General features: G+C 41.0%; 1 protein-coding gene across 5 annotated transcripts in view; it reads left to right on the forward strand.

Moving 5' to 3' along the window:
- Window positions 1-25,422, forward strand: part of PIEZO2 (piezo type mechanosensitive ion channel component 2) — a 211,056-nt gene that overhangs the window by 37,081 nt on the left and 148,553 nt on the right. For all 5 annotated transcript variants that reach the window (XM_082234898.1, XM_082234901.1, XM_082234902.1 and 2 more), the window contains exon 2: window positions 7,757-7,852. In XM_082234898.1, the coding sequence (XP_082091024.1) occupies window positions 7,757-7,852 (96 nt within the window). The remainder of the gene's footprint in view (window positions 1-7,756; window positions 7,853-25,422) is intronic.

A 25,422-nucleotide genomic window follows, 5' to 3' on the forward strand; every position in this document is an offset into this window, starting at 1 on the left:
TGTTATTTCCTTTTCTCATAGGAGCAGCTGTGCACATTTGGGCCACAGCATTGTACACTGGGCTGGCAAGCGCGCTGACAAGTCTGGACTGGGGCGCCATCTCAGTCTTCCTGCCCATGTGGACATATACTGGATGTCCAGATGGGGAATGCTTTGGGAGGAGGTCCTTCCTTTGGTGCGGTCGAGTGTGACCTGTGCAGGTCCTCCCGCAGGGCTGGTGGTACAGCTGGGCGAGAATGATTTGCTGTCTTCCTCCAGCATAAGTTTGCATTCCTGCATGCAAGAGGGCTTGGATTGAGTTGATGGCAGCTCTCCCTGGACTCAAAATAATTTAAGGCATTTGGTTCAAGGTGGTCTGGAGGGGGGGTTGGAGCACCTGTCCCCTCCAATGCGCAAAGATATTCCATTAAAGGAAACCAAGGATTTGCCATGCTTTGTCAACCCCTTTCGAGGGGTAGGGCCACGCAAGAGTCCCTGGGAGCATTTGGGGTGAGCTTGAGTCTGATCCTGGTTCATTGCTCCCCCACGCTGTTTACTTGTACTGACGATATGGTGGGGCCCAGTCGTCAGTGCTGCCCTGCTGAGGTCAGGTGCAGCTAGTCGGGAACCAATGCCTAGACAAACTACCACCGAGCAGGCCAGAAAGCATGTTAATATGGCGGTGGAAAATAAAATAAATAAAGTAAATCAAATAAAATAAAATAACATATAAAATAAAATAACAAATAAAATAAAATAGGTCCTTGCTTTAGGTGGTTCTGTGATATTGCACCCTGCTATTTTCTTCAAGACTGTTCCCCTCTTTGGGGCAGATGGGGGGTGCATCTTTCCCCTATGGGGAACGACACCTGGCGGGATGCGATTGCCTTGGGATTCATTGCTCCCCCACAATGTTGCTGGTACTGACGATATGGTGGGGCCCAGTCGTCAGTGCTGCCCTGCTGAGGTCAGGTGCAGCTAGTCAGGAACCAGTGCCTAGACAAACTACCACCAAAGAGGCCGGGAAGCATGTTAATAAGGAAGTGTAAAATAAAATAAAATAAAATAAAATAATAATTAAAATAATAAAGTAAAATAGGCTTTGCTTCAGGTGGTTCCATGATTTTGCACCCTGTGATTACCTTCAAGGCTGCTGCCAGCTTTAGGGTGAATATTTCCCCTATAGGGAACGACACCTGGTTGGCTATGGTTGCTTTGGGATTGAAGGAAGGGTTGCATTTGTGAGTGGTTTGGCGGTGAGCTAAGGCTCTGTGGCGGTTAGGCATTGGTTAAATTGGTTGGTGGAGGGGTATGGATTGGCTGTGCCTGCCCCTCCAATGCTGCTGCTGCTGGGAATTCCGTTAAAGGAATTCTGGGGCTTACCATCCCTTCGTCCAAACCCTTGGAGCAGGGTGCGGGCCGTGTAAGTTCCCAAGGAACAAGCAGGGAATAGCTGAGGGTCTGTGTCGCAGTCCCAGCTGTCCCTGGTCTTGTTCCTCCACACGCTGACTCACGGGAGTCAGCGCTGTCCCCAAGGCGGGGGGGACAGATAGTCATAACCAATGCCTAAGCAACCACTCTCAATTTGTATTCAAATAAAGTTGTGGCCAAAAGTATGCCAAAAACCTTAAACAAAAATTATGTGTGATGTGTGAGTTATTGGGGTAGGGGTTTTGGGGGACCTCAGCACGCAAAGCGTGTTCTCACTAAAAGAGAGCACGTGTTGCGGATGGGGCCGAACAAAACTCCACTTGGTTGCCAGGCAGTATTAGATTCAAGGGGCCTGGAGCAGATTGGAGGATGGTGTTACTGGGGTAAATTTGATGTTGCCAATTTAGGGGTGGGATCAGTGGTTATTTAAGCAAGGTCCACAGCTTTCTCTTTCTCTTTCGCTGTGGACATCGGATCTCCCGCCCGCCCTCCCTTGCTTGGGCTTGCGCCTTGACCTTGCTCTGCCTGTCATGGGGTCGTTCGCCTTGGTGCGGGGGCCCAGTAGGAATTTTTCCAATTGGCTGATTAGTGTGTGCCTTTTGGGTTTTGCCTACTGCTTAGCAAATCGTCACAACTTGTAAGGTTGGCGGTTAGGCATTGGTTAAATTGGTTGGTGGAGGGGTATGGATTGGCTGTGCCTGCCCCTCCAATGCTGCTGCTGCTGGGAATTCCGTTAAAGGAATTCTGGGGCTTACCATCCCTTCGTCCAAACCCTTGGAGCAGGGTGCGGGCCGTGTAAGTTCCCAAGGAACAAGCAGGGAATAGCTGAGGGTCTGTGTCGCAGTCCCAGCTGTCCCTGGTCTTGTTCCTCCACACGCTGACTCACGGGAGTCAGCGCTGTCCCCAAGGCGGGGGGGACAGATAGTCATAACCAATGCCTAAGCAACCACTCTCAATTTGTATTCAAATAAAGTTGTGGCCAAAAGTATGCCAAAAACCTTAAACAAAAATTATGTGTGATGTGTGAGTTATTGGGGTAGGGGTTTTGGGGGACCTCAGCACGCAACACCAGTGACCATGGCATGGGCGTGAGAAAAGATGAATATTGATGGGGAAAGTGGTGGTTTAAACAGCAAAAGTTTTAGTAAATGACAGAGAGGATAATGGCAGTTTTAAACACCAGCAGAGGTTTGAGTCAATCAGGGATGGAGTAAAACTGAGAGAGAAAAAGTGACAATTTTAAACAATGGCAAAAGTTTTGAGTAGAGGCAATATAGGGTGACGCTAAGGAGGTGGAATAAGTGTCTTTGGATATAAATAATATTCTATTCATTTTCAGCTTATTGCCAATTACTTAAAAAACAGCCATAAAAATTATTGCTTCATTTCTGAATCGTGCAAGGGCTGAACTGAGTGCATCAGAACTTAAACTCTATGGAACATTTCTGAGTGAACCTTTCATACTGAATTAAATAATTAGCAAAGTATGACATCTTGAAGAAAGCAGTCTCCTCCCTGTTTCTTGTTAAATGCAGATACTGGGATTGTGATGGTAGCAAGTCACTGAAGCTCTTCATTGTGGTGGTACTCTCTGAAGCACAGTAAGTGGGTTTAGTTAAAGATCTACAGGGTCAGCTGGTATACATGAGCATGTTGGTCTTGGCAGCTGTGGAGTCTGATTTACAGTTGCTGCCAGTGCCATGAGGCTACTTTTAATTTATACCAGCTGGTTATCCAGCATTCTGAACTCAAAACGAGTAATGGCTATTTCAGTAAAAAGGTCAGAATTTATGCATGGACAAAATCTGTGTAAAGGTATATTTGCCCCCACAGAGATTACTCGGTGGCATTTTTTTCACTAATCTCATTTTTCAAAAGTGTTAAATATGTTACCACATAGAATAATATATTGCTTTAATATTAAAGGACATTTTTTGCAAGGAGATGATGAAATATTTGCCATGATTTTTTGTTTTGTTTTTAAGGGTATGGGTTTTTTTAATTAAAAAAATTATCATGGGTGCTCCCTTGTGAGAGCTGCAAGCTCTGTGGGTGGGCTGTGTGTAATTTTGCCCCACTTTTGATGGGAGCTTCAGTTGGGGAGATAGAAACAGCACTCTCCTCTCTGCTACCTGTAAATACATGCTTATATATTTGGTGGGTGGGCTACTGATCCTGAAAATAGCACATTAGTTATTGGAACTAGTAGCCATTGATAGCATTATTCTCCATGAATTTGCCCAACCCTTTCTTTAAAGTTATATGAATTGATGGCCACCACCATATATTGTGGAAGAATTCCATAATTTAACTCTGTGCTATGTGAAGAAGGGAAATTTCCTAAAACAGCAAGTGATGAATATTAATCTTTTCTTTTTATTGTTCCTCCCAAAGGTGGAATTCTGTTATTGGTGTACTAAACCCTTCCACTATTTCCCTGAATTAAATCTCAGCCCTCTTAATGGATATATAATGGATCAGGGGTTGTCAACCTGGTCCCTACCGCCCACTAGTGGGTGTTTCAGCATTCTAGGTGGGTAGTAGGGGGTTCTATGGCACAAGCTGAATCCTCCTTCCATCAAGCATTGGTGAGCGGTAAAGAATTTTTCCCATCAAGAAAGATGCATTCATGGGTGGTAGGTATAAAAAGGTTGACTACCCCTGAGTTAGATTATAATGGCTTTGCTCCAGAGGAGTATGTAATCAAGCCTTTTGCTACATGTAAATTTAAACCGATTAGAACAGAGCATTCCAAACTGTGTGTCGCGACATGTTTGTGTGTTGACTGCAGTGTGTGGGTGTGTTGTGCGAATGCTCCCCACGATCCTCCTGGGGCTGGAAAGGGGTAAGTCTAATCTCCTTTTTGCTAGTAAAACTGAATTAGTGTGTCGCGAAATAATGTCTAAAAAGTGTGCCACCAACATGAAAAGTTCAGAAAGCTCTGGATTAGAATAACAAATTCTGCAAGAATAATTCTCTCCATCTTAACATGCTTTGGAAATATATTGCCATGCACAATTCTGCCCATACTGGCAAGACGGAATTTATCTTTGTTTGTTTCCAGGCATTTCTACCCAGTTTTCCCATTTTTAAAACAATTGCTTAAAGTGACTTTATATCGGCCTTAACATTAAGCTGAATTGGGGCATGCATTCTGGTGACCAGTTACAAAGCTATGATCCTTACTTTATTGTAGCAGTGGTTTTCATAGGATTGTCAAATGACGGCGGGGCGGGGGGGGGGGAGAGGATCCTGACTTCTTCCTTCCTTCACTATTAATGACTTTACTCTGCTAGGACCTATAACTTCCCTATCCTGGTTACGGTACTTCATATATCCTCTCACACACCATTATTGCATATGGGCAATAATACAACAGAGCTATAATAAGAATACTTTCCCTGCTCTTCCTTTATCCTCCCCCCTACCCATTCCACATCTCTCCTTACAATCTCCAGTCAGGTCATTTAAAGTGTCTTTTGCAGAAAGGAATCAAAATCCACCAGTCCTGCCTAACATACAGTTTGACCCTGTTTCCTTCTTGTAATATTTGTTGAAAAACAATGCAGCGCATTATTCTGTAAAGTGTTGCTCACTTGAAGGGAGCTTCATTTGTGCTAAACGGCAAGTTATGCAGCTTATGATTTCTTGCTTCTTCCAGGGATCCCCATGAGGGTTTTTTTTAAAAAAAAAATCTGCCCCTATGTGCAGTTTCTCATTTGTTTCCAAATCCTATAAGTATTCTTATGTGATAAGAAGACAAAGTATATTTGGAAACCTGTGTCCACTTGCAAATCCCTTTGTTGGCTGCTAGGCTAAAATAGGTAGCGGGGTGAGGGGACAAGTTAACTGTCTTTGCTCATTAAGAAAGGGGCCTTTATTATCACCATCATCATCATCATCATCATCCACAGCCTGACGAAGTCTGATTTCTCCTACGTAGCTGGGTCAATACTTAAATAACCCAACCACATTAGTGCAATCAGAATGTATAGGTCTTTCCCATGGAATTAACACTAGGATGTTACTGTGTGATGTTCAGTTTTGTTGTCTGGACTTGCAGAATTATGTCCGCTCAATTTATAATTTAAATGTTGCCTCAGATGCTTTTGAAGCTGTTTCTGTGATGATCAAAATAGGTTCATTGCAAGAATGAGAGTAGTGAAGTGGTAACACTGGTCTACTGTTACTAAACATTAACAGAAGATGTCAACTTTAGTTTACCACCTCTTAATTTCTGCAAGGAATGATTTTTGAGATTTTCAGTTATGAGATATATTATTGATTTAAGTGAGGAGAGCTACGTTTTTGTGAAAATAAATAAAAATATCTATTCCTGCACTGACACTTCTGCATTTGGCTTATCTGACGAGAAAAGGCTGAATGTGGTAGGCCTCATAACATTTCAACATCTGCCATGTCGTTAGATTGAAGCTGGCTTTTTTCCTTCTCTTAATTTTTTTTTCATATTTTTGCCATACAGAACAGCCCAGAGACACATATTTATTGATATACTGAAACTTCTGCTTGATTCAGTGTCTCACTGAGCAATATTCTTAAAGGGAAAATACAATAATGACAATGGGGAAAAAAATGTTCTGTGGCTTTATGTATATTATTTTTGCTCAATACCGACCATAAAAAAATAAAACTTTGAATTGTCTGCTGTTTTGTCCCACTGTACAATTAACTTATTTCTTGTTTGTGAAGAAAAGGTTGACTTAGAATTGCTGCTACAGGAGAAGCACTAGTATACTGGGATCTACTTACATAATTCTATGTGGGTTAAGCTGTGTGTGTGTTTTGATTAAATGAATGTTGCTTTCCAACATGTAGAAAAAGAAAATGAAAGTTGATAAAGCCTGATTTGTGTTCATATGTTTGCATGATTTTTGTGTGTGAGTATTTGCACAGCTTTTGACTACAGCTAGCACTTTGGCTTCAATCCTAAGACCTCCTTGCATGTGCAGAGGTTGTTTGCACATGAAAGAATCTTGTTTTGGATTTCTCCTTTCCAGTTGTAACCCCATCACACTCGCTTGATGAAAAGTTTCTACAGTAGCAATACTGAGCACTGCAGTCAGTAGAGAGATAAAAGGATGATCCTGTTGTGCATACGGCCTTTAGATTAAAAGCTTTGAGTACTAATAATGTGTTAAATGCATTTTGAGGCACAAATCACTTTAGGAGAAAGCTTTATTTAATTATCTTGGTGGGTGATTCAGTTTTCCAATTTCTCTAATAAGCCACAGGGCTTAATAACTCTTCTGAATTCATACAATAAATTCATGATAGAAGCTCAATGTGAAGTTATATATTTTCTCCAAATCATAATGCCATCCTTGCTTATGGTTTGGTCACTTCTGTTCTTTGGACTACAACCTAGCATTGATTATTGACCTGCTAGGTATTGAGCATAATTGAATGTTCCTAGACACAGAAGAGTATCTTCAATGGTTGGTGTAAATGTTTCGTCATTAGAAATTATGGAAGGTCAATTTACAGGGCTGCCCTGGCACTTGAAAGTTTGTCCTTGCAAAAACAGCTTAATCAAAATGTTATCTTCCCAGTATTTTGTCTACACATGGGGAACTCAGATGAATTTTCTTACAGCAAATCTTAATAGCAAATTCCAACCCTACGATCACAGAAAATACAGTCAGCTTCTTGCTCTAGCCCAGGGGTCAGCAAACTTTTTCAGCAGGGGACCGGTCCACTGTCCCTCAGACCTTGTGGGGGGCCGGACTATATTTTGAAGAAAAAAGAATGAACAAATTCCTATGCCGCACAAATAACCCAGAGATGCATTTTAAATAAAAGGACACATTCTACTCATGTAAAAGCACGCTGATTCCCGGACTGTCTGTGGGCCGGATTTAGAAGGCGATTGGGCCAGATCTGGCCCCCGGGCCTTGGTTTGCCTACCCGTGCTCTAGCCATTAATTATTAAATGAGAGATGAGTTCCAAGTCAAAATTACATGTGTTTTTAATTGGTTGTTTGTGGATTTTGTTATATTCTCATTTTAAAAGGCATAATCTGTGTGCAGATATATTGTCTTTTCCTTTTCCTTTTGCTGCAGTCACCTTGATAACCCTGCACTGTGGATGGTAATGATAATAAGTTTATTAATCACTTCTGTATTAAGACTGTCTAATAAATTTACAAAATGTAAGAGCTTAAGCATAAAATACAATAAAAGAAAAATGCATTTCAATGTAGGTCAAATTAATGTAATGGAAATGCAATGTATGTCAATACACTGGTCAGCTGAATGTGTAATCATTTCCCTGAAATATTAGCATTAATCCACTTTCCCCCCTGCATTTCTCTCTTTCTCTCTACAGCATGTGCGTTCCGCTACAATGGACTCTCATTTGTCTACCTCATCTACCTGCTACTCATTCCTCTTTTTTCGGAACCTACAAAAACAACAATGCAAGGTAAGCCTGTTTCTGGCTTTTAAAAAAGTACAGATAGATGCAACTGATGTGAAAAATTAAGCTGCTACAGAAACCCTTTTTTAAAATAGTGGGCTATATATCTGAGAGAGAAATGAAACTATGGACAAACCAAACACTTCAGTAAGTAATTACAGTTTGATTAATCCAGTTTCTTTGGATGGTATTCAATTAAGTTTTACTCATAGTATATCCATTGAAATCAATGAACAAGACATTTAAATGGCACTTTTTGCCTTTAATTTCTATTGAATAAGCAAAATATTCATGTATTTTTGAACTAAAGGGCAGGATTCATTGGACAAGACTCATCAGCAGAAGCCCTGAGTAAATGACTTCTGTTCATGCAATGAAGTTTTCCCTTCTCCTCCTTCCACACCTCTGAAATTGGGTTGTAGGTGGGAGGCTGAGAGAACCCTCAGAACTGTGCAGGGAGCGGGGAACAGTTCCATCTGGCAGGCTGAAATACATGACATTGAATTATACCCCCTGTTTCCTTTTCCACACTTTATGTTGTGTGCGCTGCCTTTCACTATGAATCAAGGTACAAATGCTGTTTCTAAAACTTAATTACTTTAGTTCTTGTACTTTTTAAACCCCCATTGGCTTAACTCTGCATGTTCATGTCTAAGGTAGAAAATAATACAGTAGTACATCGGGTTAAGTACTTAATTCGTTCTGGAGGTCCGTTCTTAACCTGAAACTGTTCTTAACCTGAAACTGTTCTTAACCTGAAGCACCACCTTAGCTAATGGGGGCCTCCTGCTGCTGCTGTGCTGCCGGAGCACAATTTCTGTTCCCATCCTGAAGCAAAGTTCTTAACCTGAAGCACTATTTCTGGGTTAGCGGAATCTGTAACCTGAAGCGTATGTAACCCGAAGTACCACTGTGTAATTGTCTGTCAGCATAACACTGGATTAAACAAATAAACAAAACTTATTAAGGTCTTTGTTTAACTCACATGCACTCTTTGAGAAAGTATTGGAAGCTGACACACTGTAGCACACTGTATGTGTTTGCACACAGTCTACTATAGTAGTGAAGATTTGCTCAATTTCTTTTAATAACCTTTGTGGGACAGGCCCTGTCCTAGAGCACTCCCCACACTGCCAAACTCGGAAACAGCAGCAAGAAAATTCAGCCTTGAGAGATATAGAGTAGGATCATGCAGTCCATCATGGGGGAAACCTATACTTCTCCTTTTTTGACAATATATTTAAGAAGACCGATGTGAAGGAGGAAACAGTGTATTATTCTTTGTGTGCTTTGAAAAGTTCCTATAATAAATGTGTGGACTTAGTTCCTGGTGAGCTTTTGCAAGTAAAATACAGAAGTGAAAAATGAAAGCTTCTATGTGTTAGAAATTCACAATGTTGCTAAATCTGTCAGACACTTTTTATTACAGAAAAATTATAAGAACGGAGCAAAAAACAAAACAAAAATCCAACAGTAAATGTCTAGATGTGGGCTAAAGTGTCTCTTAAAATGGTAAATATGACAGATGAGTGGCTAGATTGAGCACCTTAAGGGGAATATGGGTGCAGTTTTCTGATTCAAAATCTTTTTATGATCTTCATTTTATGTGATTTCTTTTCTGGCCCTTTCTGTGCAGGAAGGATGATTGACATCCTAAACACCGCAATTCTCTGTAAGCAAAACACTACTAATGTTTGACAGCCATCCTTAATCTTCTAGCTCAGAATTTTAATACAGTACTATTTTCTTTTAATGTTTTATACTGGCTAACTTTACTTTCAGATAATCCATTTGGGCAATGCTCATCAGTGCTGAGGGACAGCTTTCATTTCTCTAGAAAGCTGTGGGCCAGATATCACTCATTAGTTACCGTAGTAACTTGGCATCCACACTTAACAGGAAGTCACAGGCAGCAGCAATTTTAGTTTTTGTCATAGAAGGAATATGCGCCACCCAAGCTTTCTGGTTCCTAATATCCCTTCAAGCGGAAGGGATTCAAAATCCAGTTTCAGCCCATTTACCAGATTGTCTAGTGAATACTACTAGATCTGGACTTTTGTGCATCTGACTTGGTATTTTCAATGTCTTCTGTAGTGCCACATTTTGGGTGGAAAATGAGCATTCTTACTACAGTGGTACCTAATTCGTTCTGGAGGTCTATTCTTAACCTGAAACCGTTCTTAAACTGAGGTACCACATTAGCTAATAGGGCCTCCTGCTGCCGCCACGCCACCTGTGCGCGATTTCTGTTCTTATCCTGAGGTAAAGTTCTTAACCCGAGGTACTACTTTCGGGTTAGTGGAGTCTGTAACCCGAAGTGTTTGTAACCCGAGGTGTTTGTAACCTGAGGCACCACTGTATATTCAAAGTAGCTCTCTAGCCAAAGGTGAATTGTACCCAATTACCTGCCCAATCCTAGGCAAGCCCTTGCAGAGCTTGTCTGAGGTGCAGGGTGGGAGTCTAGTTAGAATAAAGTTATAAACTGAAACAAAAAAAGTAGCTTGTTCCTGGCGGGGGGGGGGGGGCGGCCACCTTAACCCTCCAAGGCAAGAATACCCTACTCTCCACCCCCTGCACATGCCTGTTCCTAGATACACTGCCAGTGTTTTCAAATACTTTCTTTGCAGAAGCTCAAAGTTATTTTAACCTAATAACAATCCTGTGGATAGGGACGCGGGTGGTTCTGTGGGTTAAACCACAGAGCCTAGGACTTGCCGATCAGAAGGTCAGTGGTTCGAATCCCCGCGATGGGGTGAGCTCCCGTTGCTTGGTCCCTGCCCCTGCCAACCTAGCAGTTCGAAAGCACGTCAGAGTGCAAATAGGTACTGCTCCGGCGGGAAGGTAAACGGCGTTTCCATGCGCTGCTCTGGTTCGCCAGAAGCGGCTTAGTCATACCGGCCACATGAGCCGGAAGCTGTATGCCAGCTCCCTCGGCCAATAAAGCTAGATGAGCGCTGCAACCCCAGAGTCAGTCACGACTGGACCTAATAGTGAGGGGTCCCTTTACCTTTAATCCTGTGGATAGGATTACACTAGAAGTTATTGACTTGCCTAGGGTAACCTAGTAAACTTTTTAGCTGAGGTTTGAACCTACGTTTATTGCATCCAAATTAATATTACAGTCACTATTACCTCACTGCTTGTGTGATGAATTTGGTCCTGGTTTTATGCTGCAGACTGTGTCAGAGATACTCATGTGAAAACAGTTATTGTGAAGTCTTCCCATACATGTGTGTATAAACACATGAGCACACACATTCTGTCTGTCTCAAAGGGAACAGGAAGTGGGGTTATTTGTTATTGTTATTTCAGAAGTTGCCATACCTCAGTGGTGAATCACAGTCAAATGTTCACAAAGCAAACTTGCTATAAAATAAATGAGGGAGGAAACCCTGCTTTCTACCTTCCTGTCTTCCTGTGCTTTCTGCATGCTTCTGTTTAGCCTTTGCACTATTTTTATTCCCATCACTCACTAGTTTATTCGGGTAACTAGGCTTTATACAGTTCACTTAATTTAATTTAATTCTTCTTTATTTCTTTTTCCTCCAGTCTGATGTAGATTTTGGAAGGTGATGATTTCCCTGGGCTACTTAATGTTAAAACTGTACTTCGTTGATCTTCACTTTTTCTCTTCCTTCCTGTGCCATTTTGTTCTTCTACAAACAGCTGTTTCTCCTCTTATTTTCCATTGCACCTGGATTTCTCATTTGCGTGCATGAATTTCCCTGTCTTCCTATTTACTTGCAACACTTCTCACATATGAAAACTACAGATCTGGCTGATTTAAAGAGTTTAAATACTCGGAGTTCTGTATTTTAATATTAGTATTTGAATCTGCTATTTCACTAATATTATAAAGGTAATAAACAATAAAACATACTGTTATTCATCTCAATATGATCAAAGGAAAGTATCCCTTCCGGTAAAACGTTGTTCCTAAAAGTCCCCTAGGCTGAGTTTTTGTGAATATGTTCTAGTGCAGGAGTAGCCAATGTGGCACTCTCCAGATGTGTTGGACTACAAATTCCATCACCTCCAGCTGTTATGACCAACCAGGGATGATGAGAGTTGTAGTACACAACACCTGGAGGGCACCACACTGGCTTTCCCTACCCTAGTGAGCTCACATTTACAGTGTTGCCTGTTCCACCTTTCAGTGATCAAAGAAGAAAAGTCACAAAAATAGATCTAGCCACCCAGTAGAACAAATAATATCTATGAACATGGTGAGAGAGGAAGAAATCAATCTGTTGTCAAACTATGTTGTTTCCGCCCACAAAATAAAGCCATTCCTCTTCAAATATTCTGTCAAATTAAATATCTATCTATCTTTATGGAGGTGATGTGGAATAGAGTGGAATTGTGAGCAAAGACTCCAGAACATAATTTTCCACCAGCTAAATCCCAGTTGCTGAAGTAATTGATTTAAGGGCTAATCTTCAAAAGTTTGCTTCACCCTGAATCTTTAATTCACATACTCTCAAATTGCAAACCAACAGCGGAATAAAAATTACCACCAGGGGCAATTCACTTCACAGTCAGCCCATTTTTTTATCACAGGTTCCGCTTTTAGACAGCACAATAGTCAGTTTCCCCTGTAAGTTTATATCTTACAGAAAAACAAGATGAAGATGGGGCAGTGAAGTCACCCCGGCCTTCTTAACTGCTTTCATAGTAGTACCTCAAATATTTGGGTAATTATTATTATTTAAATAAGACTTGGCAAAGCTCAAGTCTGCCTGAAAGCCTCTCAGATATGCCTCAGTCCATTCTGTGTATGTTTGTGTAGAGTTGTTACTCAGTGGTGTGGGAATGGTTTATGTTCAGAGGTGTGTGTTCTTCACAATTGAGGTGTTCCATACCTGAGTGGTAGCAGTATGATAGTTTTGGAAAACAACACTTTTCAAAAGTGGGTATGAAAAAATACTTTAAATGAGTGTATGCTTTTATAGCAGTGATTCTTAAAAACGGATGTGGACCTTTTTAGGAAACTGTGAACAGTTTTCAGGGAAGGTCTAAGCTTTCCCTCCATCTTTCCCCAGTGATTTTACAAGATGCAATGTGTCATCATATGGGTCCATTACACAGAGCTGACATGCTCAATGAGGTAGACTGAAGCAGCTGCCTTGGGCTTTGGAATCCTATGGAACAGCACCCCATGGGCACCTTGTCCTCCCCTGCCACGCCACCCCAGTAAGCTAGGCTTTGGCAGGGGCTGCCACTGCCAATACACAGTAGATTGTGTGTGATATCACTACAGATGCTAACCTACGCTATCAGCAATAAGGCCATCATCTCTATGTGTATGATGAGAAGCATTTTCTGTTTTATTCTTACAGGGAAAGATTGATAGTACACAGCAACTAGTTATGTCCCCAGTAGCTGTGCAGCAGCTTAGATCGTACTGATAACACATGAAGGGCTCTTTGTATTTCATTTATCTAAAAAAGCAAAAAAAATGAAGACTATCACTTGCATTTCAGTTAATTGTGCTGTGTTGGAAGGAGTCTGGATTGTGTGCAGGGGATGGTAGCATACTCAAGGGTGAGCAAAGGGGGAAGTTAATGTGGCTTGTTGGCATTTTTAGATATTGAAAAATAAAATGGTAGCAGACGCAGAACTACGTACATCTGTTTTTCATTAGAACACTTTGTTGGGCCTCCCCTTTAAATAGTACTATATTTTAAACAATTGTGTTTTATTATGTCATCATAAAAAGCGGGGAGGGTGATCCACTACATCATTAGGTATATATTTTTGTTATTACACTCAACATAAAGGCAGGATGCATTCCACTGTAAACTTTGCCAGGTTTTTAGTTCTTTCAAAAAAGTAGTTGCAGCCGTTTCCCATTATCTGGCTGTTGATACGGCCTTGCTGAAGAATATGCAAGAGAGTCTGGATTGACCATGTAGACAGTACTGCAGCTAGCCAGGAACATGTCTGAAGGAGCTCTTTAAAAGGGCTCAGTACACCATTGGCAAGCAAGCTGAACTGTGACAATGCCGCCATTTGTTGTCGCACGGCTTTCAGTGCCATAAATCTCTTCACTGTTAGAAGACTGTCTAGTTGGTGCTAGTTGAAATTTGTCTGCTGTGGTAAACTTCCTTCCTCTTAAATAAATAAATAGACTATATTTATTCACAGCTTATTTCTCTTGCTTGAAGGCTCACCTCTCCCATACTTTGTTGCAAACAACATTGAACTTGTTCTACATCTGAAGTGGGCAATGAAGAAAATGGCTGTGGTCACATCTTCTCAGATGAGAAACTGCTCCTCTCACTCTCTGAAATGGTTCAGACATTATACCCTAGTGAAAATTCCCAACCTATTTAGTTTTTGCTGTGAACCTCTCCTAGTTAGTTCAGAAGGGAACACGAATGAATGAAAGCTGTACTGTATTTATTTGATCATGGTGCCACACCAGGCATTTGATTTTAAGCACTCCCTTCTATTTCCCCCAGGTATTTAGGGAGATACAGCATTCAGATGGAATTTGGATATTCTAGTTAATTTGCTTCTTTTAAATCAAATTGAGGAGGAAAACTAAGGCTGGATTGAAAGTTGTCTGCAGAATAGAATGACCCCTAACCCTATTTAAAACCACAAATTGTTACATGCTCAAGGCTAAATTAAATAATAGGTTCTGTTGTATTCAACTAAATTTCATTCAGAGTAGACCCACTGAAATTAATGGTTCAAAGTGAGTGATGGCTATTAATATCAATGGGTCTACTCTGAGTAAAAGTTTGTTTAATACAGCCTAAAGTTTGGATGTTGAAGTGCATGCTTGCATTTTGTGAACTGGGCCCACCAGCCGTGTATTCTGTTCTGCCATGTGCTTAGTGATCACCCTGTTCTTAAGTGTACCAGGGAAGCAAGGGAATTGAGAGGGTTAGTGAGACCTTTTGGTTGGCTGCCATACACAGCTGGTGGGCTGCATTCTGCTTGGTGAGTTGCAGGTTGTACAGGCTTGACTTGATGCGGAACAATTTCCCTGTTTTAAAGATATAGATATATAAAACCAAAAAAAGTAGGCTACAAGCGTAAATGCACTTTGAAAGTACAGTAGCTCTGCTCATATAAATGGTGTGTATGGGCATTTCACAGGCATATTTGACACAAGATGCACATGCTGCATTGCATCAGAAAGGTTTGATTAATTTCCATGGATCTGCTCTGGAATTCACAATTTATATCCCACTTCTAATTATGAAGATACTTTTAAAATTGTCTTGTTCATCCACCTGCCAAGTCTGTGAGATAGATCACTATTTTTCCTGTCTCATAGAAACTCTCTAGAATGTTTGGAATCCTGAATACACGTGTAACAATTTTCAGCCGTTTAGTTTCTGTTGAAGTTGTATAACTTGCAATGAGTTTGGGGAAATCTGGTGATCTTTGAATCTCGAATAAGAGTCCTCTTGAAAATCATCTGAGAACAGAAGTTGCTTACATGTTGCAAAATACTTTTGAAGGTTGAGATTGGCTTTCTCAGAGGTGGTAGCTGTGCAGTTCCAAGGCAGTAGGGGAGAATGGCATTTAAGGCTGTGGTCCTTTCTTCTTCAGCCTAGCATGACTTCTGCTTCCTTCAGTGCTATGCGGAAATTGCATTGATCACAGAGACGGTTGTTGTGCCCTGAAGCACCAGAGGACAGAGACTTCTTGTGTGGGCTGTCCTGATTTCAAATATATCTATTTAGAGTCAGACCTAAGTTGGACCAAATCTCAGTACATACACACAGTATGTGTGCAATTTTCTGACATAAGACTCTTCAACAAGGTTCCTTTATGAGAAAGAGCTGAATATAAATTTAATAAGAATAAATAAATCAGAGTGCTTGTGTTTTGCACTGTTAAAGTATAAAAACAAAGCAAAAAATAAATAAAACCAGAGCTTGTTATTAAGAGTTTCTGTAATGGTGCAGGTCCATTAATCAATTCTGGGTAATAGTTACTAAAGCAGTAATTGTTCTTCACAATCTGGATCTTCCAGAAATGTTTGAAATGTTGCCTTCATTGCTAAACTGATTGTTAAATAGTACATTTTTGGAGGACTAGCTTTTCTGATTTTGGTGTTTGGAGTTTCTTGAACTTTTAGCAAAACCAATAATCGTCTAATCTAGAAGTTGTCAGAGCATAGATGATAGTAGCCCTGTCTGTCTTACAGCACTGAGTGCAGCTGGCAACTCAGCAGAAATTGGTTAAATGCATTCTAGGTCACAGCTGCCTTGTAGCATTGCTGGAGCCATGAATAGTCCCATACTGCAAACCTGACCTTCAAGGTGAATGTGTCCATACCGAAGACCAACTGACTGTTTTATCAAACCCCCTCTGCACCAATCACTGTATTTTTTAGATTAAACTTTGTTCAAACTTATCCAGTCTGATCTTTAATACACAGCCTACTGAAGCCTCACAGAATTTCTGCTGGATGGCTGAGACTGCTCCTTCAATCATTGCTGTTACCAGATTCCTTTCCACTTACTTCCTTTTCAGACCGATCTGGCAATTGCACTCTCCCCTGGGTGCAGTGGATTGGCAGCAGCACTTGCTACTGATCCTCCTCTCTGACTGCCTTCCATTGCCATCCTATTGGGCTCAAGAGAGTGAGTGGGCAAATGAGCAAATGCTAATACCTGTTCCTCATCCAGAAGAGAAGCAACTGGAGAGCACTGGTAATAGTAGTGGTAAGGAGCTGAAAGTGCCACAGGTATTGTGTTGGTACGTGTGTGCATGTGTGACAAAATTGAGCTACTGACAGCCCAACTTTCCTCATTTCCATCAACGTATTTTGGGATGAAAACACTGAAGTCTCTTGCTTAGGTGTCCCAAACACCTAATTAGTCTTGGGTGAGACGGAATAGTGTTTCCATTAAGTCACAGCAGGGTGTGAATTTATGGTTGGGAATGGAATCTATAGTTAGAAATCCAGTTGATTAAAAGAGATCTGAGTCTAGAATCAAATTATTTAGTGTGTGTGTGTAACTCTGGCGGTTATGCAATTTTATAGCAAAGTACTAGCAGTTCTTGAGAAGAGAATCCAAAGGGAAGCAAAGCAATACGTTTGGCATCAGTTTGACTGCAGGAGTTGCATGAAGGAAGTGTATAAGACGCCACCCAACCGTCTTAGGGACTCTACTCTGGATTTGTGTAGGGTTTACTCCTTAGCCTCCTCCCACAAGATGTCCCACAAGGCACCAGAAATTTAGGATCAGAGTTTTCCTTCTCTTAGATGGGTTATTTTCCAAGGTTGACGAACCCATCTACCCCTCATTTTCCTCTACAGCACGTGTAGAAACCACCTTCTTGACTTTTGTACGCACTATTAGTTTCATCTGCTCAGTCTTTAGGAGCCTGTCTGAAACCACTGTGAATTGGTGTAGCAAGTCCTGAAACAGATTGTATGACTGAAAGACAAATTTTAAAAACCTAGACAATATTTTGTGCCAGAAGAGTATAAACATTATTCGGATGTTGGTGTTTTTTATGGCGAGGTGTAAAATTCTGATGTTACTGTGCTTAATTGTAAGTTCATAATTTGTGATAAACGTCTCTCGTCTTGTACTTCACTGGGAAGTCTTAGGAACTGTGGGCTGTGTTTGCCCCACAGGATGATCTTGAGTTGCTAAGGTGAAGTCACTCTGATCCTGAAAGTTTTGTGGGTGGGAGACAACATGGGCTTTGTATGTAAGCCACTTTTGACTCTTTGAGGAAGGGAGGGTATAAGTGCAGTATATAAATACAGGTCTGGCATACAAAATTGTACTCCATCTCCCAGCTAGCAGTAGCCCAAATTGTTATACCTTGTGCTAACTCACTGCAGAAAGTACTCACATCCATGTATAAAATCAGTAAACAGCAGCAAACACTATATTCTCAAAGTCCAATAGCTCACTTAAAAAGCTTAGTTGCTACTCAAAAAACAATGAAAGGGAATGAAATGAATCTTGCCTTTATCAATAAAAATCCTTTCTTTGTTCATTCATAAAATTCTCTGGTGAACTTACTGAGATCATTGTTTTGCCCCATGCTACACAGGGCTTTAACAAATTCTGAGGCTGTTCTTTAATTGATCTTTTTGGGTGCACTGTGATTAAATTCTAGGAAATTGCTAAGCTGTGACTCACATCATAAAATCCAATTAGTGGTTGGTTGACAGTTTGTCTCCCAGTTCAAGCGTCCAAGTTTCTTTTAATACCACATCAGTATATAGGTTATTGCTGGCAAATGTCTTGAGTTTATTTTGTAAAAGAATGTTACGCATAGTCAAAAGTTTACTTTGGACACTGCTATAACTAAGGCATTTTTGTTTTAGCAAAGCATGCTTTGGTTTTGTCACTTTTGGCTTCGTTTTATGGGTTCAAGTGCATATTTAAGTGTTGGGGTGAAAAGGTTTTCTGTAACAAATAAATAAATAAATGTGTCTTAAAAATGAACTGTTGTTAAATATGTTAGCCCCCAAAGAACCCAGGGCAGCAAATAGATACACAATTTAAAAATAAAACAAAGCAAACACATTCTAAAACAGTTAAAATATTTTATAAACAAATACAATTAAAAACATCTAAAAGCAGTTACAGTTAAATACCCTTTGCTATTATAAAGATTCATAAAATTGTGGGGGGGGAGGGGCATTCAGTCATGAATTGCCAAAGCAGATATTGTATAGCCTGAGAGGCTGATTTTGCCAGGGGACACAGTTACATGTTCTCATTTTTCATGGCTAAAGTATAGACAGTCATACTCGGGTATGTTTCCCCCAACCTCTTTGAGTGAACAAAGTACACAATAATGTTTGGGGGTGTTTCTCCATCATATTTGGGCAAGTACTTAAAGTTTATGTACCCAATATCTCATCACTTTGACTTTGTTTTTAGTGTGGCTGTTGGTGAGAACTACAAGTTATAATGGGCGTCAGAAAAATAGATGTGTGTTCCTTCATTTTTTATTATGCTGTATTGCCTGGGAAGAGAATATGCTGTAGCGAGAAGCATGGTTCATATCCCACTATCACCTTATATATACACATCTTCCCAATCTAAAGCCTCCCCAAATTGTGTGGAGACACTGGCACCAACTGTTGGGAGCCCGGGCACCCACAATTTTTTGTGCGGGTGTTTAGCACCCACACTGCTGGGCCTCTGACGCAACTTCCAGTGCCTCACGAGGCCCCAGAAGTTGCATCGGAGGCCTCACAGGGCTTCAGAGGTAATACTGAAGGCCTCACAGGGAAGTCACATCTGAAGCCCCATGGTGCTTTGGACATTGCATCTGAGACCTCACAAGACCTTCTACGCAACTTCCGAGACTCCCAAGGAGCTGCTAGAGTGCGTGTGATGTAATGTGCCGCCAGATGTCATATTACTTACGTCACGTGCACCACTGGGCACCCACAATCTGGGGCCAAGTCGGTGCCCCTGTGTGGAGATTATGTCTAAGATACCTATTTGAATGAGATGAAGTACAGTGATACCTTGGAAGCCAAATGCCTTGGCTCTCGAACAAATCGGCTCCTGAATGATTGAAACCCAGAAGTGAGTGTTCCGGTTTTCAAACGATTTTCAGAAGCTGAATGTCCGGCATGGCTTCCACGGCTTCCGGACGCTTCTGCAGCCAATCAAAAGCCACACTTTGGTTTTTGAACAGTTCCGAGGGTCGAACGGACTCCCAGAATGCATTCTGTTCAAGAACCAAGGTGCAACTGTAATGAAAAGCAGAGGAGTGAGCCACCTGCACTTTTACTTGTACCTCTCACATATATTTTATATGTGAAAGCGCATGGGGGAAGGACAAAATATGTATATGTATATGTATATGTATATGTATATGTATATGTATGCCAGGGCTGGCTGGACACTGCCAGCACTGTGACACTTGTTAATGAGAATATTAGAATGGGGATTTTTGTACTCTTTTCAAAGTTAATTTGTTGTTGTTGTTGTTTAGTTGTTTAGTCGTGTCCGACTCTTCGTGACCCCATGGACCAGAGCACACCAGGCACTTCTGTCTTCCACTGTCTCCCGCAGTTTGGTCAAACTCATGCTGGTAGCTTCGAGAACACTATCCAACCATCTCGTCCTCTGTCGTCCCCTTCTCCTTGTGCCCTCCATCTTCCCCAACACCAGGGTCTTTTCCAGGGAGTCTTCTCTTCTCATGAGGTGGCCAAAGTACTGGAGCCTCAGCTTCACGATCTGTCCTTCCAGTGAGCACTCAGGGCTGATTTCCTTAAGGAATTGATAGGTTTGATCTTCTTGCAGTCCATGGGACTCTCAAGAGTCTCCTCCAGCACCATAATTCAAAAGCAACAGTTCTTCGGCGATCAGCCTTCTTTATGGTCCAGCTTTCACTTCCATACATCACTACTGGGAAAACCATAGCTTTAACTATACAGACCTTTGTTGGCAAGGTGATGTCTCTACTTTTTAAAATAAAGTTAATTTAGACCACCTTAGCTTCCTATACCAGAAAATGCCTTATAACGATTGTTATTATTGATTAATTAAATTTCTATACTCCCCTTCATCTGAGGACCACCGGGCAGTTTACAATATAAAAATACATATCATAGTAACAAACAGAAACAGCACCCCCCTATACAGTTTAAAAGTCCATTGATTGTTCAATTAGGCAAAGGCCTGGTAGAAGATTAATGTTTTTGCTTGGGGCCTAAATATACACAAAGACAGTGCCAGGCGAGCCTCCCTGGGAGGAGCATTCCTAGAAGATTGTGCCTGTATTCCTAGTCTTTCAACATTGGAAGACAGATACTAATCTGAGTGGTGCAATATTTGAGGTTCATTAGTGTACTGATGCTTGACTTTCTGGATCCAACACTGATCATATCTACTCAATTATTTCAACAGAGAATTGTGATTTGAAAAGCAACCTGCATATTTCTTAGACTATCAGAGTTTCTTATACAGCAGTATCTTCTCTTACTCTTTATTTTACCTATTTAGATATCATATCACCCACTATGCCCATGTCATATATATTGCAGCCGCTGTTAATGGAGCAGCAAGTAGGGAGGAGGGGTCATGGAATCAGAGGGTTGGAAGGGGCCCAGGGTCATCTAGTCCAACCCCCTCCCCCACAGTGCAGGAATCACAGCTTAAAATTCCTGACTGATGGCCATCCAAACTCCATTTTAACACCTCCAATGAAGGAGAGTCCACCACCTTCTGAGGTCATGAACAGAGTGGACAAAATCCAAAAAGATTTTCAGGCCACTTTATGTTTGTGCATAAATCTTTCTTTCAAACTATCAAACTCAAGATGTAAAACATTCCATTCTTACTTCTGACATACATTAGGAACAATGTTGTTATATTGGCATATTCTTGATCTTCTATACTGCAGCCCCCTTCAGCCCTTGTTGTGTTCAGCAAGGCTGGGAGTGGAGTGAGTCAATGCACATGCTGGCATTACAACAAATTCTAAATGCCTGAAGAGGGCTTAAGTCTATCAATATTATTTGTTTCCCTTCTAGTGAGGGATGATCTTGAATTGATGGTAAAGGCAGTTGGAATAAAGGAAACCATGAAGAAGGAGCTGAAGAGGAGGACATGATTTGAGACTTGAGAATGAAACATTTAATGCAAGATACAGCTGTCACAAAAATAGTAAAACAGTAATCCAAAGAAGAATGCTTTGGATTAAAAATAGTCAAACTGAAGCTACTGTGGATACTGTAGAATGCTGCCTTTGGATTATGCTATCTGCCAATGGTTCACAAATAATGAAGATAATAGTAACCCATGTCCTTAGCACTATTTTCTCAAATCAGGCCCCCACTGTGGTAGGTCATTCTTTCTTCTGATTATGTGCTGTCCATGGCTTTTCAGGTGATAGCATTGCAACCTGCTATAATCTTTATTTGTGGAGTGCCTTTTCACATGCTATGTTTCCAACTGGGGTTTAAACCTCTGCAATGGAAGTCAGCTAGATGAAATATTACTGCATTTGAATTGCCTCTCACTAATTGGATACCAGTACTGGAGACCATTGCCTACTATGTTAAGTGACCCCGATAGAGATAATTGACTTGGACACATTCTGCGCTACACCTTTGAACTCCTTTAGCAACATTACTTGGACTCAATCTGAAACCACTGCTTTCAGTTCTAAGTACCCTTATGAATAAAATCCATTGACTCCTACAGGAATTACTCACTAGCACATAGGTGGGGATGTAGTCTTTTACAAATATTCTGTGTACCTTGTTCTGTTCTTCAGTGTATAATTTGAAAATGGCAGCTTAGTTCCAGTGAACTATGTTTATTTTGACATTTGGATTGATAGAAGCAAAGTAATACAAACACCAAAGGTAGTGATTATGACTCAGTGTCTTGCTGCAGACTTCTGCTGGTAAATTTGCAGCTGTTACAGTTCAAAATACTGTTTCACAGTTTGTTTAAAATTGTACTGCATATTAGCCAAGTACATATTGAACAAGAAAGGTATATTACAGGCTTGTTAACTATCTCCTTGATAATTATTTTGCCCTTAATCTTAGCTTTTTTGTGATGAGGCAACCAGAACTGTAAACAGTATTCCACACCATAGGTTTATAGAATGCCATTATGATATTGGTGGTTTTATTTTGCAATTCCAGGTAACCACAAACGTTCAGTGTATATATGAAACCAGCATGCCTTTCACACAGGGAGGACCCAACAAACAACTCTCCCTTTCCCGGCTCTTATTCAGCGAAGATCTGTAGTAATACAACAAAGAGAGTGCCCTTACTACTTTCCCAAGGGCCCATTCTAGAAGTGCCCCACCACCCATTAAAGAACCTCTTTTTTCTGTGACTAAAACAACCAGTGCCTTCCCAAGGTAGCACCTAGAAATGGCTCATGGTTCAGGAAATCAAGCCAGAAAAGGTACCGTTTCAAAAGGAATAGCAATATCTCATTTCTTACTCCTATGCTACCCCTGGTTTCTTACCTAATAACAAGCACCGAGTTAGCAGCAAGGGAGAAGTCTTTCTGTTGATATTATTCAATTATAATTTGACAGGTGCACAAAGAATTTATAAAACATGGTAATTATGTAAAGCACTGCTGTGCTGGCATCCTTAGTGGAACATGGACTTACATTTTAGGAAATCACAGTTTGAAAGTCTAGAGATTCATTTCACCCCAGCTATGTCGTGCTTTCCCCAGGCATCAGGTAGATATGAAATAACGGCAAAGTGTGGTCTAAACCACTGAGCCTAGGGCTTGCCACCGGAAGGTTGGTGGTTCGAATCCCCGTGACCAGGTGAGCTCCCTTTGCTTGGTCCCAGCTCCTGCCCACCTAGCAGTTCGAAAGCACGTTAAAGTGCAAGTAGATAAATAGGTACCGCTCCAGCGGGAAGGTAAACGGAGTTTCCGTGCGCTGCTCTAGTTTCGCCAGAAGCGCTTAGTCATGCTGGCCACATGACCCGGAAGCTGTACGCCGGCAATAAAGCGAGATGAGCGCTGCAACCGCAGAGTCGTTTGTGACTGGACTTAACTGTCAGGGGACCTTTACCTTTACCTTTTTAATTTGAAATGAAAACAGTTTTTGTGTGTGTCATGACATTATGAAAGTGTGCTCAGAATCATGGAACTTCATTGTGTGTGCGCGCGCATGTTTGTAGGTATTAGTATCAGATGGCTTTTAAATTTGTTAATTCTGGAAAGATAGCTAATAAATATCTGTATGAAACAAATCAATATGTAAGGCCTAATGAATGCAATTTGCAGCACAATCCTGTGCATGTCTCTTCATAATTAAATTTCACTGAGCCCTCTGGGGCATCCTCCTAAGTAGGTAGGTATAGGATTGCAACCTTAATCTACTTTTCCTGCAGATATTTAATAAAACGCTAAGTAAATACAAAGATAAGTAAATACAAAGATAAATAGACAAGATGTAAACTTTAAAAAATCTCTTATTTTTATGTAGCTACAGATAAAACACTGAAATAAAAATTGTGGCCAGCTATTTATTTTTGCCACACTTGATCTCATGTGTTTATTCAGGCCTGTGCCATTGCAGTATTTTTCTTCTACTGGATATTTGTATTTGGATTAATAGTGAAGTAAGCCTTACTTTATTAACAATATTGTTAACAGGGGGTGCTGCTTTAGGACCAAAGTAATGCTGCATCCCAAAAATTCTCTTTCCTATTGAGCTGTGGGACTTGCATATTTTATGACCTGTTCCTCATATCCTGTTAAATGGGAAATGGATGTTATTTCAAAGGTGAGCTTGTGCTAACCACCCTTGTTGTTCAGTCACTGAGACAACCAAGCTGTCAGTCATAAGACTATGACCTCACTTAAGGCAATCTTTAGTTGCTTCCTTAAAAGGTCACCAAGCTTAAAGCACTATTGTGGATCAGTAAATCAATGGGCTGGCATTGTGTTGTGCTTATTCTGCTGTCTAGCAAATCCATGGATTTTTTTTTACCTTCTGTCTTCTCAGGATTTCTTCATCCAGGGGACACATAAGAGAATGATGGCTGCCTTAAAGGTGGACATTGATTGCTTTATTGCGCCTACGTCATATAGGGCTTTCTTTTACACTGAATTTTGGATTTGTGGTGAATGTGTGTAATGATACTGCATTCCTCTCCTTATCATGAGTTGCCATTCTTGTTTTAGGTGTTAGATGCCTAAACTTTTGGAAATCTATTTACCATTTGTCATGTGCTTATATGAATATGTTCACTGGTACTTCTTCAGTCCAAGCTATTATAGCCTGGCCATACAATCTAAGATGGACCAAAAGCATAGCTTCCAAGAAGCAGGAAAGCATGCACCTAACCTAGACAAAAGGGACGCGGGTGGTGCTGTGGATTAAACCACAGAGCCTAGGACTTGTTGATCAGAAGGTCGGCGGTTCAAATCCCTGCGACGGAGTGAGCTCCCGTTTGCTTGGTCCCTGCTCCTGCCAACCTAGCAGTTCGAAAGCAAATCAAAGTGCAAGTAGATAAATAGGTACTGCTCCGGCAGGAAGGTAAATGGTGTTTCCGTGCGCTGCTCTGGTTAGCCAGAAGCGGCTTAGTCATGCTGGCCACATGACCCGGAAACTGTACGCCAGCTCCCTCAGCCAATAAAGCAAGTTGAGCACCGCAACCCCAGAGTCGGTCACGACTGGACCTAATGGTCAGGGGTCCCTTTACCTTTGACCTAGACAAATTGACAGATAGTTGCATGTTTTGGGAACATAAACTAATTTCAAATATTCTCTACAGATGGTATGATCTTTCCTCTGTATACCAGTCTTCTCTTTGTATTGTATACTTCAGTAATCCCTTTGAAATTTGCTACTCTTTAAGAGCTTAATCCATCATTCTTTGTTTGTCTGGGATTGCTAATCTCAGTAGCACCTGCATGATTCATGTCAATGTTACATCAGTTGCCCAAAACTGTTAAGTTAGAGGAGTTCCTGGTTACAGTCTCTGAAACTCTTGCTTCTCTGGTTCTTCACCAGTGCTTGCTCCTGAGACTCCTATGTCCACACAGTGCCTTATCTTCATGGCAACCAACATCATGTTTCCATGATGATTGGGAAGCTGTAGTGAGTTAAGAAAGCCACAG

This window comes from Podarcis vaucheri (assembly GCF_965113315.1).
Source record: "Podarcis vaucheri genome assembly, chromosome: 8".
Taxonomy (NCBI): Eukaryota; Metazoa; Chordata; class Lepidosauria; order Squamata; family Lacertidae; genus Podarcis; species Podarcis vaucheri.